General features: G+C 36.8%; 1 protein-coding gene across 1 annotated transcript in view; it reads left to right on the forward strand.

Annotated features, from left to right (window-relative positions):
* The window catches only part of ZCCHC24 (zinc finger CCHC-type containing 24), a 133,260-nt gene that overhangs the window by 92,328 nt on the left and 23,254 nt on the right, over positions 1-17,678 (forward strand). The window contains exon 3 of the mRNA XM_051982011.1: positions 14,956-15,120. Coding sequence (XP_051837971.1) covers positions 14,956-15,120 — 165 coding nt within the window. The remainder of the gene's footprint in view (positions 1-14,955; positions 15,121-17,678) is intronic.

Genomic DNA, 17,678 nt, shown 5'->3' on the forward strand with positions numbered 1-17,678 from the left:
AAGTCACTCTCACCAACACCTGAACATACTGTATTATGTTCTCAACAACACAGCTTTGCTTGTGATTCCCCAATTCCCTTAACATGTGTACCTTCTCATCCTCACTCAGTCAATCTAGTTCTTCACACAATTCAAAACTTTCAAAAAGTTCAAAATTTTCCTTAATTCCTTATTCCTTCCTGTGGTGTTTTTCTTCTTTAAAATAATATATGATGGGACAAAGCAGGTTTCTTGGGGAGGTTTTCTGGAGGAACCTTAGTTGCAGTTGAAAATAATAATCACCCCAAAACGCAGTCAGGTGATAAAATGCAAATGTTTATTTTCTCCTTCCAAAATAGCCCGGTTACTTTTTCTTAGTGGCCTATCTTTCTGCTTGGTTCCAAGAGCTCTTGCAGCTTTGTCCTTTGCTTCTGCCTCTGCTTTCTTCAGCCTCCAGAGCCAGCACCAAGTTGAATCTGTCTTGCCTCTGAGAGGGGGTTTCTGGCTCTCAGTCTCCCAGAGTGCTCTGTGTCTGTGCCAGCGTGCTCCTTTCCAATCTAATTCAGCTGAACTCTCTTCACTGGGCCTCTGCTTTCTTCTTATATATCAGAGAGCGGGATTATGAGTTTTCTCCCATAGTGCTCTCTGGCCCTAAGAGCTTCAAGGGAGGTGTGAATTCGGATATCTCATACCCAACCCTGAAATCTCCCAAATGTGTGAACTCCAATGAGTAAAGGTATGAACACAAGTATTGTACCAATTAGTTCTACCTTGTTTCAGGTTCTGGTCCAAAACATCTCCTTGTAAGATTAGATCAAGGATACTGAACCATGTTAAATTAGATAATTATTGTCTCTATCAACTCTAATGACTTAACAGTTTGTAAAGATTCCAACACCTTCCTTCCTTCTTTTGTTCCTTTTCTCCCTACCTCCTTCTTCCTTCCTTCTTTCCTTTCTTTCATTCTCTCCCTTCCTTTCCCAACACAAGATCAGTGACAAGAAAAAACTTGTCTTTTTGACTATTTGACTATTGACTATTGAATACCACTTCTTTCCCCTTAGTCTGCCAGGCTTACAGTTATGTGCCTAGTTCCTGCCCTCATAGGTTCCTGATTAGTGTATTGAGTGTGAAAATAGAATACTCTCTATTCTCTTCAAACTAACCTTCACTTTTTGCCACACTTATCTTTCACATCCAAAGATTTTATCATGTCACTTCTTTGCTCAAAAATCCTCCATAGTTTATTATTTCCTACCTAGTCAAGTACCAGTTCCTTTTGCCTGGCATTCAAGGAACTTCACAAGGTACCTCCACCCAACTTTTCAGTCTTTCCTCAGACTACTTTTGTTGTTTTTAATCTTTTAATTTATATTGTTATTACTCATTATATATATTGTTTTCCTTGTTATGCTTGCTTCATCCATTGTACATCACTCAACATAAATCTTTTCAGGTTTCTCTATATTCATCACTTTTTAAAAATTTCACAGTAAGATTTCACTATATTTGCAAATTATAATTATTCTTTAATCAATAGGCATCTGCTTTTTTTTTAAGTGCTGCCATAAATATTTTGGTGTTTACTGGTTCTTCCTTTCTGTTATTCTTTTTAGGATATATACCTTAGTAATGGAATTCATGAGTTAAAGATTCTGGCCATTTTAATCACTTCCTCAGATAATTCCAAATAGCTTTTCAGAGGTTCTCTTCCCCAAGAAGATCCTAAAGAAACAGGTGGGGCAAAAAAACAACAACAACAGAATTCTAAATCATATTTAGTGATTTGTCTTGTCTTGGACTTTGGCAAGGTAGTACTGGGAGGAAGAGGAGCAGAGACACCAGCAGGTTCTTGTTCAAGAGCAGAAACCCAAGTAATACTTCTTTCAGTTTGGTCAAGTCCTCTAGGAAAAAGTGAAATCTTTGCTGATGCACTTTATTAGTTGAGTCCATTGGTTTTTATCCCTATATTTTTCAGAAAGAAATTTCCTTCCTTCCTCCTTTCTTCTTATCCTTTCTTCCCCCCCACCCCCACCATTTCTGTCAGAGTATCTCCCCTAATTCACCAGCTTCTCCAAAGCTGCTTCTTCCCCTACTAGGTTTTCTGACTTCCTCTCTCCTTCTCTAACATTCTCCATGGCCCTGATTCCTCCCCTCCTCCCTCTGAGCTCCCCAGAGTCATATTTTTTTGTTGTTGTTCCACCCCATACCCTAGGACTCTGAACCCTTCCCAAATATTCCATCTGTTTCTCATCCATGAGTCTGTCTGACAACATCCCTCACCAACCCCCCACCAACCCACCACCTCGCCCAAATCTCACAGAACTGCTCCCAGGCCTTTTTGGCCTGCTATATTATATTGGTCTCTATACCAGTTTTTGAGTTGCTCCTCTATCTTTTGGCTTTTTCCCTATCTTTTTGGATCGCAGGGTTGGGAGGAGTGGACAGAAAGCCACAGGAAAGTCAGCTTCCTTAGTGGAAAGGAGGAAAGGAAAGAGCAGTTTCAGAACATTTTCAAAACACTTTTCCAATTCAGCACAAGATTCCTCTTTCCTCCTAAGCCTTCTAAACCTCTTCTACTGAAGCGGCACAACTGGATAACCTCTGCTCAGATAGAATGTTAGGACTCCTTGTATCAATCGAACCTCCTTTGTTATTTTGTAACTGGATCTTCTCCTGAGCCCACAAAAGGGGAAAGACCATAACCTGGACTTCCAGAAAATCTGAATCTGAATCACTGTGCTTAGAATCATTTTCTCATTTGTACAATTTGGGTGATAACATTTATGACGCCTGTTTTGTAGAGGCATTGAGAGAAAGCATTTTGGAAACCTTTAACAAAGAAACTGCCAAAGAAGCATTTGTGATAGAAGTTTGCAATAGAAATGTGAGCTGTGATTAAAGAAAGTATAACGTAAGTTTCTTCAAGGAAGGGACCATGCCATTAAAAAAGAAATCTTTGGATCCCTATTGCCTAGCACTGTGCTTTGCACAGAGTAGATGTCTAATAAATGTCTATTGAATGGGAAGACTTGGGGTTAAGTCTTCCCAGGAACAAATGGATTCTCTTTCTTTCCTGTCTTCTCTCGTCCATGCAAATTCTTCTTCATTGTCCTTAAAAACAACAACAAAAACCTCACAGAGTAGCTACGTGGACCAGTGGGTACAGCACCAGCTCTGGAGTCAGGAGGACTTAGTTGAAATCCAGCCTCAGATAATTACTATGTGACCTTGGCCAAATCATTTAGCCCTGGATTGCCTAAAAAAAATCTTTATCATTATCTTTTGATGTGATATCACCCACATTTCTCAATATATCTATCCCTCATGCTTCTCCTCCCAGAGTCATCCTTTTAAAGAAAGGAGGAAAAAAATACAGTTCAGGAAAATCTAACCAACCCATCCCCACCCTACAAAGAGAAAGAAGCTCATTCTCATATCCCTTTTTATGGGGCCAGTCTTGGTCATTATAATTTCATATCATTCAATTCTGATTTTTTACTTTTTAAATTAAAAAATACTTTATTATAAACTTAACCAAATACAAACATTGACTCACATAAATTAAAAACAAACAAAATAAAGATCATATATAAAATTTAAAATTTCTGTTAGTTTAACAAGAATTACATAGGGATATTCCTCTTAATTTCTATAGTTTTCTGAATTTTATTATTATTATTATTTGTATAGTTGGAACCAGTGTATACGTTGTCTTTTGATTCTATTTTATTCACTCTATCATTTGTGAATTTCTTAAGAGAAGGGGCTTGTTTTGCTTTTATTATTTTATTCTCAATGCTTAGAGAAGCAAATGTAATATAATACAGGACCTCAACACTCCCAAATTTGGCCCAAAGCAGATTAAAATGTAGCTAGTTCCTATCTGATTTTAATATGCTGATATGTTAATTTTTAAAATGTAAATATATGTTTTTTCAAGTCAATATATAGTCTTCAGAGATCTCCATATGTAGTACTGGCCTCATTTCTATTTGAGTTAGACATTACTAGTATATAAATTAAAGCTGCTAATCTTGGAACCAGGAAGACTGGAATTCAAGTTCTGTTCCTGAACACATGCAAATATTATCTCATTTTATCCTCACAACAATCCTTGAAGGAATTATTATTCTCATTTTATAGATGAGGAAATGAAGGGGGCAGGAGGTAAATAACTTGCTCTGGGTCTCACAAGTGTCTGATGGTAGATTTGAACCCAAGTCTTCCTGATGTCCACACTTTGTCTATAGTGCTATCTCACTGCCCTCTCCTATGCCTGTGTCCCTGAGGATTCTCTTTCTCTCCATCACTTCAGCAAAGTAAGTTGTGAAAATGTCATCTCCCTTTGACAATTACAGGATTTAGAAAGGGAAAGGAATTTAGAAACCATCTAGTTCAGATCCCTCATTTTACACTTACAAGCAAAGGACCAAAAAGGGTGAGATTGAGCCAAGATTTTTGTTGTTGTTCAATCGTATCCAGCTCTTTGTGATCTGATATGGGGTTCTTATTGGAGTGTTTTGCCATTTCCTTCTTCACCTCATTTTATAGATGAGGAAACTGAGGCAAATAGAGTTAAGTTACTTGTTCAGGGTTACACAGCTAGTAAGTATGTCAGGCCATATTTGAACTCAGGACATGAATCTTCCTGACTATGTTTGACAGTCTATCCTATACTACTTAGCTGCTCCTAACCAAGACACATGAATCAATAACAGAACTGGGAATCAAATCCAGAAACTTAGACTCCCGCACTGGTACTTCTTCTATCATGCAATACTGGCTTTGACCATGTTGATGAGGTAGGGGGTTAAAACAGACATCCCTTGAACTTCAGGGCCCATTGATACATTGAATTCTAGAATCTTAGACCAAAATCAGCTCTAGAAATTATGTCCTACAACCTCCTCACTTTCCAGAATGGAGAAATCCAGTCACAGGATTTAAGTGATTGGCCTAAGATCATGCAAGAAACTCCATGTGATCTTACTTTGATACAATGGCATGTAAATAGACCATCAATATAGCGACCCCTACCAGTTATGATTCCCCTGAGCAGAATCATTGGATTTGTTATTTGAAAGAGATCTCAGCTACCATCTTGCCCAAGTCATACATGAAGAAATTTCCACTGTAACATTTTAATCCTTTCCATGCCTTTACAAAACTTTTCCATATAAGTTCTACCCAACTATTTCTAAGTCTTCTTGTTCTTTTTTTTTTTTTTTTTTTTTGGTCTCTGGGTACTAGGGTACTACTCTGTCTGTTCATTATCTGCCATTCTCACTATATGACTAATCCATTTCATTTGCCAATCATGAATATCTTTGACATTGACTTTCAGGTAACCTGTGCATCCAAATAACTTTTTATAATCTTCTTCAGACCACTTATATTATCCCCTGAATCTTTCTATTATTCTTTGAGTTAGTCAGTCAATATATATTTATTAAGTTTCCGTTTTGTGCCAAACACTGTGCTAAGCTTGGAGATACAAAAGAAAGATAGTCCCTCCTCTGAAGAAGCTCACAGGCTAATGGTGACAACAGCATGAAAACAATTCTACAAACAAGGGTAAATTGGAGATAATCAACAGAACAGAATTACTTACAATTTCCATTTTTCATTGGTCTTGATTCCAGATTCCAGCACCACTTAGAACATATTGATAATAAGAAGATGGGCTTTAATGGTCTGGGATCATTTAAATGACAACAGCAATAGTTTTCTATTTTTGATCCATTTAGAATTCATCCTCACATTCTTCAATTCTGGAACCAGTCCATTGTCCATCTGCAGTGCCTAAACAAAATATCCATATTGATGGGCAATTTTACAGACAGTTCATTCAACTTCTGGGTGTTTTCTAGGCAACATAAATTTTTCAGTTAATTTTTTTCTTTCTTTCCACAATATACCTACTTAGACACATCTTTCTGTGTTGCTATGCTGGATTTCACTGATGGTAAGATTTTATGTCCTTTCCAGACTAAATGCATGAGTACTTTGTCATATGCAAATAGTTTTCTAAGAACATCATCACTGATTGGAAATCCTTCTTTTGTTGGATGTTGTGTAGAATATACATCGTGACACTAGTGAACACTTTAAATCTTCTTATTTTGTGCTTCAATATACTTTCATAATTCAACCTATTTTATGTTTCAACTAATAGGAATGTTTCTCTATTGCCAATAGGACCAAATACAAATCTTCTCTTTCATTTAAAGTCCTTTACATTCTGCCTCCTTCTAATCTTTCCCAGTTTATTTGCTTTCTATCCTCCACATGTGATAGTCTATCTTTTAAAATTTTTTATTAATTAATTTTTAAAATTCTATTTCTTATCACTCTACCTTTACATAAGCTGCCCCTTATGCTTGGAATATGAACGTCTTCCCCTCCTCTTTGAATTTCTAACCTCCTTGAAATCTTAGTTCAAACACAATTCCTACATAACCCTTTCTCAATCCCTGCAGCTGCTGGTGGTACCTCCTGTCCTCTTCCTTCACCCTACCTCAAAATTACCATGTATCAGAATTAAGAGCTGTAAGAATCCCAATGGCAATATAACTCAAACAATATTCAAAAGGAAATCTGCCATTATATAACCATCAATTTGTCAACAAGCTTCTACTTGAAGACCTCCAATGAGAGAGAACTCACTAGCTGCTGAGTCAACTCTTTCCACTTTGGGACAGCTGTAATGATTATTTACTTTTTATTTATTTTTCATATATTTCATTTCCTGTGAAAAAATGTCATCTCCTTGAGTTCTGCTTCATTTTTAACTTTGTAATTCTAGTACAGTACCTGACACATAGTAGGAACTTGATAAATATTTGGTTGATTGATTTCATTACATAGTACATTGCTGGGGGGGAAAGCTATCTTTGTAATCACATCTGTCATATAGAATTTCTCCTAAAATCAATGTATACACAAGAGACACTTTGAAGAAAAGAGGCTTTATTGATCTACTGGGTCAAATGCTTTTTTAAAAAAATCAATGAACAATAAACACAGTGGACTCTTCTATTCCTTAAGATCTCTCCATCACTTGAATAACTGTAAAGATGTTATTTCTTTGAGAGTATCAGCTGCAAAAGCCTGCTCTTTATTTTTTTTTACTCCTGTGTTTTCATTGAGATTCCTTCAACATACTCCTTAATTTATTATAGTATTGATAAATTAGATATATGAATTGGTAGTTGCCTATGACTTCTTAATATTTTTGAGAGGGATTACTAATCCCATTCAAGACTTTTTCCATTCTTCTGAACTCTTTGCTATTTAAGATATATTAAAAACTGGTCTTTGTATCTTTAAAATTGTGTCATTTCCAGAGAAATTTTTTGTGTATATATCTAATCAGGTTCAACCATCCTTCCTGATTTCATCTTCTTAATCACCATTGCCACATCATTTACTTCCATGGTAAATTGGAATAGATTACTATGAAAATGTCAGTGGATCTCTTCCATTTTGTATTTCTTCATTATCCTCTTCCTAAGTCATCTGCAAATACTCTTGGAATGATCGAGCTGGACTCAATTTCATACCAAGCTCTCTGCTCTCTCTCTCTGTCTCATCAATTGCTTCTTCTTGTTTAGAAGGATAATATTTTTCATAATTTTCCATTCTCCTTCATAATCATATTTCTTAAGCGAGTTTGTACTTAGATTGGTGGTTCCTTTGTCATGACTCACCAATGTCAAGGATATTAAATGTTTATCAGCCAAAGTGATTTCTAGGTTCTTTTGTCTCCCTTGTTAGGGGGACTGTTTGTACTGGTTAAACTTTAAAAAAGGGATCGAGTCCATGTCTTTACTAACAGGTATATTATTGAACCTATTGTATAAAAGAGATAAGTAACCTGACATTATTTTCTCATTTTTATTTTTCTCTAATCAGTTTTTAGTTTTAGTTCTAAGTCAAATGTTTGATTATACACCAAAAACTACTTTTGAAAAGATATTATTATGTCTATAACAATATCTTTTCAAAAGTAATTTTTAGTGTATAATCAGACATTTGGTTATAGACATAACCAGTTGTTTACTGTCCATTGAGCTAGAGTGATTGTTGACCAATAAATATTGAACATGCTACCTGGTAGGGAAGCAGTAGAACTGGATTTGAAGATGGAAGACCTGGATTCAAATGCCAACCCCTCCCACTCACTGAAAATTATGACTTTGGGGCAAATGTGAGGAAGTCAAACCAGACGGTCCTCCCTGAAATCTTTTCTAATCTCTTTGATGTATGAGACAAAAGAAATAAAATGCATGATCCCTTAAAGTCTGGTTGGACAGGCAATATACTCATGAAACAATTCCAAAGCAGCGGAGGAACATTTGGAAATGTTGTTTTCCATTCATTTCAGTTGTGTTCAGAACCACAGGACCCTATTTTTTCTTGGAAAGGATACTAGCATGGCTTGCCATTTCCTTCTCCAGGTTATTTTATAGAACAAGAAACTGATGGAAACAGGGCTAAGTGACTTGCCCAAGATCACATAGCTAATAAGTGTCTGAGGCCAGATTTGAACTCAGGTCTTTCTGACTCCAGACCTGTACTATCCACTGTACATCTAGTTGCCAAAACTTGAGGGTGCAGACAGTGAATGCTTTGAGAGATCATAAGCTGGGTTGATCAGGGAACATGATGGAGAAAGTGACACAGAAACACAACCTTGAAAGTTAAATAGATTTGGGATACATGAAGGAGAGAAGAAATGTCCTTTTAGGAGGGGGAATGAACTTGAAATGCAATGAGAATCATGGAGTTTTTGTATGGGGCTAGTGGAAAATGAGACCATAAATATGTATTGGAGCAAGATTGTAGAGAATCTAAACACCAAGCTGACCAGTCTGTGATTTGAACCTGCAGGAAATGGGGAGCTATTAAAGATAATGGAGCAAGGAAGGGACACCAAGGCTAATGTTGTCAAAAGAAGGCAATAAAAGCTAGAATCAATGAGAAGAAAAATATCCAGGATGGCTTTTCTTTGAAACTAGCAATGGGGCTACGTATGTCAAGGAACTTTTCCTTTGCCCAGACTGTCAACAATTTCTTCGAATTGAAAGGGACTTTCAAGATTTTGTAGGGAGGGAAACAAGAGTCTCAGAGTGTGATAATGACTTACCAAAATTTTAAAGTAAGCTAATGGAAAAGATGGGTCTCTAGATCTCAGCCCAACTTTGAAAACTTTGGCTATGGGATGATAGAAATATTTTTTGGGACTCCAAACACAGATTTCATAGAAAACACAAATATTGACTTGATCCATCTCAAGTGCTGGATCTATCATGAATATCTCCTATTCTGCTCAAACCCAATACCCTAACATATCTAGATCTTTGGAGCTATGCCCCCAATCCTTCTTCTACTTTCTGATGTTTCACCATCCAGCATCTATTTCTCCTTACAGATCTTTCTTCCTTTTAAACACCACATATTCCCTATTCTCCTACCTCCAATACACTCTTTTTACCTTTACTTATATGACAAAATAGTAATGACTAATTTTACATTGGAGATTGTGACTATTAGCAAATTTATCTGTTCTATGAGATAATTTATTTTTCTCTGTTCCTATTCTCCAATATATTTAATCTATGAAAATTAAATTCTCAGAGTCCATGTTCACATTCCCTGAAACTTAATTTTGCAACAATAGCTCCTGGGAGGCAGGACCTTTACCATTTGCTACAGAAAAAGGCCAATGCAGAGGCTTGCTTTCTGCTTACAAAACATGACTTTGACCTAGCATTCTTTTCCTCTTGGCACAAACTGTATGATGATAGAGATGGCTTTACTTAGAGACTTAGTGGTCAGCTGTTCTTGTGGCATATAGGAAAAACAATGCATAATAAGGCAACCCTCAAGCTTTATAAATAATACTTCATCTAGTTAATTTTCTGGGGCTCCCTTCTGAGGAAGATCTTTTTTTGAGATCTCATGATGCCTGATACCTACCTAATTCTGAAGCACTATAGTCCAACTAATAAAGCATCTCCTTTATAGTCTGATCTAGAATATTACTTTTCAGGGAATTCCTCATTAGGGCTGCATCCTAGAAAATCATGCTAATACTACTTCTAGGTCTATATCTCCAAAGAGATATAAAACAAAAAGGGAAAGGATCTATATGTGCAAAAATATTTATAGTAGCTCTTTTCTGGGGGCAAAGAATTGGAAATTGAGGGAACTCTCATAAATTGAGGAATGGTTGGACAAATTATGCTATGTGATTATGATGGAATACTATTGTGCTATAAAAAATGATGAGCAGAATATTCTCAGAAAAACCTGCAAAGACTTCCAAGAACTGATGCAAAGCAAAATGTACTATGTACAAAGTAACAGCAATCTTAGCTGTGGATAATTTAACTATTCTCAGCAATACAATCATCCAAGAAAATTCTGAAGACTTATGATGAAAAATGCTATCCATTCCCAGAGAAATAACTGACGGTCTCTGATTGCAGTTTGAAATATACTTAAAAAAAGTTTATTGATTTTTCTTGAAGGTTTTTTTTGGGGGGAATTCTATGTTTTCTTTCACATCATGATTATTATCAAAATGTATTGTATAACTACACATGTATAACCTATTTTAAATTGCTTGTATTCTTTAATGAGAGGGTGTGGCAGGAGGAAAAAAGAGAATCTGGAATTCAAAGCTTTAAAAATGAGTGTTAAAAATTGTTTTTATATGTAACTCTGGAAAAATAAAATACTAAATAGTTAAAAAAAAAACTGCTGGCTCTCCTCACTAGGCTCCACAGTCGACCAGGTGGCTGGACGATGATGGTGGACACTTCTCCTGGGAGAAGTTGTCCAATTCAAGGTTTTCTTAATAAATATGAACTTAGGTAAAGGTATTTTCTAATTTCACAGTATAAAAACTCACTATTTGTCTGTGTCTCCTTAAATTCTCTTTTATTTCTCTCATGCTGTATATGTTTTTTTTTCTTTGACTCTTTCTTTCCTCCATTCTGTCTTTCCTCTACCCCTGTCTTTCCTCCCCCTTTTTTTTCTCTCTCCTCGCTTTTCCCCTTTCTTCTTCTCTTTTTCCTTTCTCTACACAGTAGAATAATTGATAAATAAGTTCCCAGAAGCCATATGCATTCTTATTCCACTCTCCAAATTTTCAAATTTTGATAAGTCCCAGAAGGAGAGGACCTTTGTTATTTGCTGCAGCTGATGGAAGTTCAAAAGCAGAAACCTGCTCCTTGGCCCCTTAAGTTTAGTCTTGGCCTTTTGGCCTTTTCTGAAGACTAGTCTTAGCCTGACCAGTGAGTGGGGATGCGGCTAACCTTGCATGGTCAGCAAAGGGACAGCAGTCCATGTGATGTATGTGAAAAACTCTGGCAAAGGCCTTTCTGTCACAATTTCTCTCCTTTGTGTTTATCACACACTACCCAAAATACTGGCACTAGAGAATGACTTGTTTGGACCAATTGTTGCTTTCTCCAAACTTCTCTTTAAAACCATAGATGAGACCCATAACAAGAAATGCATTAAAAGTCACAGACTTTCTGAGGCAGAAGGCCCTCAGAAGTTCCTGGCTTCTTCAACAAGTAGCTGTCCAACCCATTATCCAATGATTTCAAGTGAGGGAAACCCATTACCTCCCTAGGATCCTATTTCACTTTTGAACAGGAAGTTTTTCCTTAGTTCAAGCCTAAATCTGCTTCTCTACAGCTTCTATTCATTGTCCCAAGTTCTGTCCTCTGGGGCTAGTAGAATAAACCTAATCCTCTTTATATGGCAACTTTTCAGACTTGGATTCATCTATTATTTTTTCCCTTTAAGTCTTCTCTTGTCCCTGGTAAATATCACACCCTATCACTCCTACATGATCCTCTTGTAGCACTATCTTAAAACCTTTAGCCATGCTGGCCTTGATAAAAATGAGTTATCCCATCAACTTTTTTTCTTTTGGACAGCCATAGCCTTTCTGAAATTCTGCAAGCATGGTGCAAGAGGGAGGTTAGTATGAGAGACAGTGATGTAGAAGACTCTGGAAAGGGCAACCTAGGAACAACTGATTCCTAAAGGAACAAAAGCTTCTAGAAAGGTGGAAGAGGAGGAAGAATGCTGAAAACAACCTTATCCATAGACTGCTGGAGGTGGGAGGACTTGGCGTACATCTAGTCTCACCCTGTCATTTGCTGAGGGAAGAGCATGAGTCTGGTGTACATGATTGGGAGTGAAGTGACCTACAGGCTGGAGCTCCATGGGAAGGACCATGAGATCTACAGCCAGAAGAGAGCTTAGACCTTCTTTTTTGCAACTGAGGATATTCAGGCCTGGAGAGATGAAAGGAATTTCCCAGCATTACCTGGGTCAGTGAGTCAGAGTCAGGGCTGAGAGCAAGCTGAGACTCTGTCATGACATCAGCATCAAGCCACTGGGAAACTTAATTTATTTCACAATTTTGTGCAAAGATCTGGCTTGAGTAATATTACCCAGTACTCCAGAATGAGGGGCAAACAGGGACCAGTTCTATGGAGAGAGAAAAAAGAAATCAATCATTACCAGGACACCCTGAAAATTTTATACATGTGTATGCAAATGTGTGCATGTGTATATGTGTTGGCATGTGTATATATGAGTGTATACATGTATTCTGTAAATGTAAATATATGTATATATATGTGTGTGTATAAATGTGTGTTGTGCATATGCAAATGTGTATTTTATATGCCTGTATATTATGACATACACATGTGTGCATATGTTGCATTGTGTATATTATATGTGTGTGCATATATAGATGTGTTATATAAATGTGTGTTCTGGATGTATATTGTGATGTATGTGTGTATATGTGTATATCTATAACTGTATATATGTGTGTTATACACACATGTATTCTATATGCACTGTACATTGTGATGTATATCCGTATTGTATGTTTATATGTGTATTGAGTGCATGTATATTTCCATAAGTACATATGTGTATTATGTTGTGTACATGTATGTTCTGTATGTGTGTACTGTGATGTATATATGTCTTTATGTGAATATGTGTTGAGCACATGTGTATTCTATATAATACAGTGGAATAAACCTAATCCAATTGCAATGTGTATATGTATTATATGTTTGTATATGTGTTCTGTCTATATTGTGTACACATGTGTATATGTGTGTTTGTATAGCTGTAAATATAGTGTTGCATGTCTCTCTGTGTGCAAGTGTGTATGTGATCTATATGTGTACACCTGTGTGTTGTACATGCATGTAAACATATATATGTGTGTATAATGTGCCTTGTATTGTAATGAATGTGTGTTGTGAAGTATATGTATACTGTATACATGTGTATGTATGTATATAAGTATATATTGATGTGTATATATGTATATATATGCATTTGTATCTGTGTATATGTGCATGTATATGTGAATGTGCATGCACACACATGTGGGTGGTAGCTTTATGTGCCATGGGGAGGCACATGTGCCACTGGAGGATAAAAAGTCAGAAAAACAAACAGTAAGCCTGTGGTTTTTGTGTTCCTGCTGTTGGATCAAGCCAAACTGTGCTGCAGAGAATGATGAAAACTGGCAAATCCTTTGCTGTGCAAAAGCTTCTGCAGAGCATCTGAATCTTGAACCTCAGAAGCCACCTCTTTGCACCACATCATTTTAAAGTGAAGGGAAATGAGGTCTGGGGGAGCTTAATAACTTCCCCAAAATGACACAGGCAGGAAGAGGCAGAGCTGAGAGTCTGTGGCTCTGCTTTCAGTGTTTCGTTTGGTTTGATTTTTCCCCACTGTACAACACTTCCATAGACCCTCCGTATCAGAAGATCTTGGAAGTCATGCGATCCATCTTCCCAACTAATGCAGGAATTCTTCTACAGAGTCCTTAACTGATGGCCATCCATTCTTTGTGTGAATGCTCCCCAGTGATGGGGGACTTATCACTTTATGAGGGAACTCTTTCTGCTCTTGAGTAGTTCAAACTGTCATTAAGTTTGGAATCTGCCTCTCTTTATCTTCTACCTACTCATTAATCAGTCTAGTGCTTCTTCCCAGAGTGATAATAGCTCCTCAATTCAGCTACCTCTCAGGTATTTGGGGATTTTTTTTAGCTGCCTATTCTCTCCCTCTTAGTTTTACCTTAGCTAAATATCTCACTTAATTCAATTCTTCCTTGTGATATGCTTTCCATATTGCTTCACCGTCCTGGACACTTTCCAACTAGTCAATGCCCTAATTAAAATATAGTGGTAAGCCAAACTAGACACACAACCCCAGATGTGATCTAACCAGGACTGAGTGCCTGGCATGGTTTCCCCTGTCTGGTCACTATACTTCTGTTACTTTGGCATAAGATAAAATTATCTTTTGGGGGACTGCCACATCACACTGAAGAGCAATTAAAACCCTCTGGTCCTTTGCATGTGGATTTAAATGAGGCTTAACTATCTTGTAATTATGCAATTGATTTTTTTTTAACCTGAATTACCTTAGCATGATGTCTGGCTCATAAGATGCCTTTAATAAATGCTCGTTGACAAATGAGCAAATGTCCACAATCACCATGTGTATGGGTCCAGGTAACATATTATATTCTTCTAGCTCTTAATCTTCCCAGAGGCCCAATATGTGGTCAGTTACTGTCCCCAAGAGCCTCTGATAACAGAGATGACTACAAAGATCACAACAACATGGAATCTGAGAGACAGGAATTTAGAAAGTCTATTACAATTGAATTTGGACTTAAACATGAATTCCTTCTACAGTGACCAACAGATGGTCATTGGCCCTAGCTTGAATAGCTCCAGTGAGGGGAAAATCTAACCCTCTCTTTCAGAAGTATTAAGGGAAAGAAGGAGAAGGAGAGCTGACAGCTGAAAGGGGAGGTACTTGTGGCTATAGTAGAAACAGTGATGTCAAAATGGTCAGATGGATTCCATTCTTTCTCTTGTTTCTTTCATATTCCTCTAGGCTCGCCCCAAAGGTGAGGGTCTGACCCCATACCAGGGCAAGAAACGTTGTTTTGGAGAGTACAAGTGCCCAAAATGCAAGAGAAAATGGATGAGTGGGAACTCTTGGGCCAACATGGGACAGGAATGTATCAAGTGCCACATCAATGTGTATCCTCACAAGCAGGTAAGAGGGGAAAGAGGGAAGGAAAAAAGTGAGAGCTAGCTTCTTAACTTATTGAAGAATCTGGGACAAGGTCCTTATTTCCTCAGGAGCTCCATGATTCCTTAGAGAGAATAATCCTCTCCCATACTACTGACCTGCCAGGGTACCATGGGCTTGGGAATAGATAACAAAGCTCAAACTCCTACAAAATCCCAAGAGATGATATTTAACTATTGCATGAACTGGAGTGGGAAAGTGCCATATTAAGAAGCTATATATGCATTCCAAATGACACCTAAATTTGGGGTATAAAAAAGAGACTAGAATTTAAGATGTTGCATGAATAGAAGGAGCATCTCTTATGAACTTGGTGAGGCACTATGGAAAGAACACTAGACAGAGTTAAGAGCCTCTAGTTAAACTATCAGCCCTACAAACACAAGCATTTGAATGTCTTTGAAACTCAGGTTGCTCATCTAGAAAATGAAACAAATACTTGTACTGCCTCTCTCACAAAGTATACGCTTTGTAAACTCTAAATATAGGACTGTAATATATAAACTCTGAACATGAGCTTCTAAATATGAACTATTGAGGTACAGGATGGATTCAAGCCTCCAGGTGGCTATTTTTTTTTATTGAACTGTTGATTTTACTCCCAGTGGGACAATGGTTTCTACTGATGCGGATTGGCACTCACTCCACATGGTGTGGTCTTAGGGTTGCTTGAGACACTGAGAGGTTCTAGGATTTGCCCAGAGTCACACAAGTGGCAGAAGCTAGACTTGAATACAGGTTTTCTAACCTGAGCCAACACTCCACTCACTAGGCAGTAGAATAGTGTCAGAAAAAAGCTCTCCTAGACTGTTCTAGGTATAAATCTCTCTAATGACTGAATTTACACAAGCTGGGAGAGAAAATGGATGCGCCAAAAAAAAAAAAAAAAAAAAAAAAAGAATGATAGGGGATTATCTGATCTAAATAAGAAGTGAAAACTATTAATGGCCATAGAAAAAAATGATTCAAATCACTAATAATAAGAAAAATGAAAATAAAAAACCCCAAGGTTTTACTTTACATCTGTCAAAATAACAGACAAAAGACAAGAATGGTTAGTGTTGAGGAAAGCTGTGGAAAGAGAGGCACACTTGTGCATTTGGGGTGAAACCCTGAATTAGTACAACCATTCCAGAAAGTAATTTAGATTATTCAAATAAAGTGGCTAAAATTTCTATGCCCTTTGAATCAGAGAATCTCCAAAGAGCTCATTGCTCTATATATACAAAAATATTTATGGCATGACATTTTGTAGTATCAAACAAAGTAGATGTCTATTGATTAGGAAATGGTTAAACAAATTATAATACACAAATATAACAGAATATTACACTCTACTTACAACATAATTCTTCTGTTGTAAGAACCAGCAAACATAAATACAAAGAAACATGGAATAACTTAACATGATGCAAACAGAAATAAGCAGAGGCCAAAGAATCCAAAATTACCACATCTGTAGAAAGAACACCCATAAAATGATTAAAAGTGTATACTGTGAAATTATTTAAAAAAATAAACTTAACCCAAAGAAGAACTGTGAGAAGGGACATCCCCCACATGGGGGGAAGGAAGTCATGGGTGAGGAATATATATGACTTTTTTCCCCCTGATAATCAGTTTTGCTGATATTTTTTTCCTCTTTTCTTTCTTTTTTTCTGTTTTCTCTTATAAAAATACTATGTCATAGAGAATGGCTCCCTGATGGAGAGAAGAATTCAGGAGAAAATCTAGACAATAGAAAAACAAAAGATTTCAATAAAATATATTTTTGATAGTTCAAGCAAGAGATGATTAGGTCCTAAATTAGATTGGTGGCCTTGGCAGTGGGAAGATAGGTTTAGAGAAAGATATTGTAAGAGTAAGACAATTTCAATTGAGTGATGGGGAGAGAAGATACTTTAATATTTATTGAGATATAAAATTTTCAACAGCAAAGAATCATAGGGACCCTAAAGACCATTTTACTGATGAAGGAACTGAAACTCAGAGAGGCCAAATATTTAGCCCGCCTTCTTAAACTTTTTCCATTTGTGGTCCTTTTTCACTCAAGAAATTTTTACATGACCCTGGGTATATAGGCATATAAAATAGATATTCAAATCAAACATTTACTGATAAAAAATTGCAATTTCATGACCCTTACATTCAACTATATGACCCCAAAGCTTTGACAAGCTTTGAACTAGTTCAATTCTCTCACTAAATTCCATACTTGTGAAATGACTTGCTTAGGGTCACACAGACAGCAAATGGCAGAGACAAGATTTGAAACCAGGCTTTCTTACTCTGAATCTATCCTTTAGATTTACTCAAGATCTAATAAATTACAAAGTTGGAATTTGAACTCAAGTCTTTTAGTTCTAAATACAATGTTCTTTCTATCATCCTATAGTTCCCCTTATTTCCTGGGTAACATGGAGCCTACTTCAGTGCAAAGTGAGAGCATTATTGGTTAGTACATTATTGCCTGTGTTAACATTTTCACCATAAATGAAATCAGGAGACACTAAAAAGTTACA

This window comes from Antechinus flavipes, chromosome 2, assembly GCF_016432865.1.
Source record: "Antechinus flavipes isolate AdamAnt ecotype Samford, QLD, Australia chromosome 2, AdamAnt_v2, whole genome shotgun sequence".
Lineage (NCBI taxonomy): Eukaryota > Metazoa > Chordata > Mammalia > Dasyuromorphia > Dasyuridae > Antechinus > Antechinus flavipes.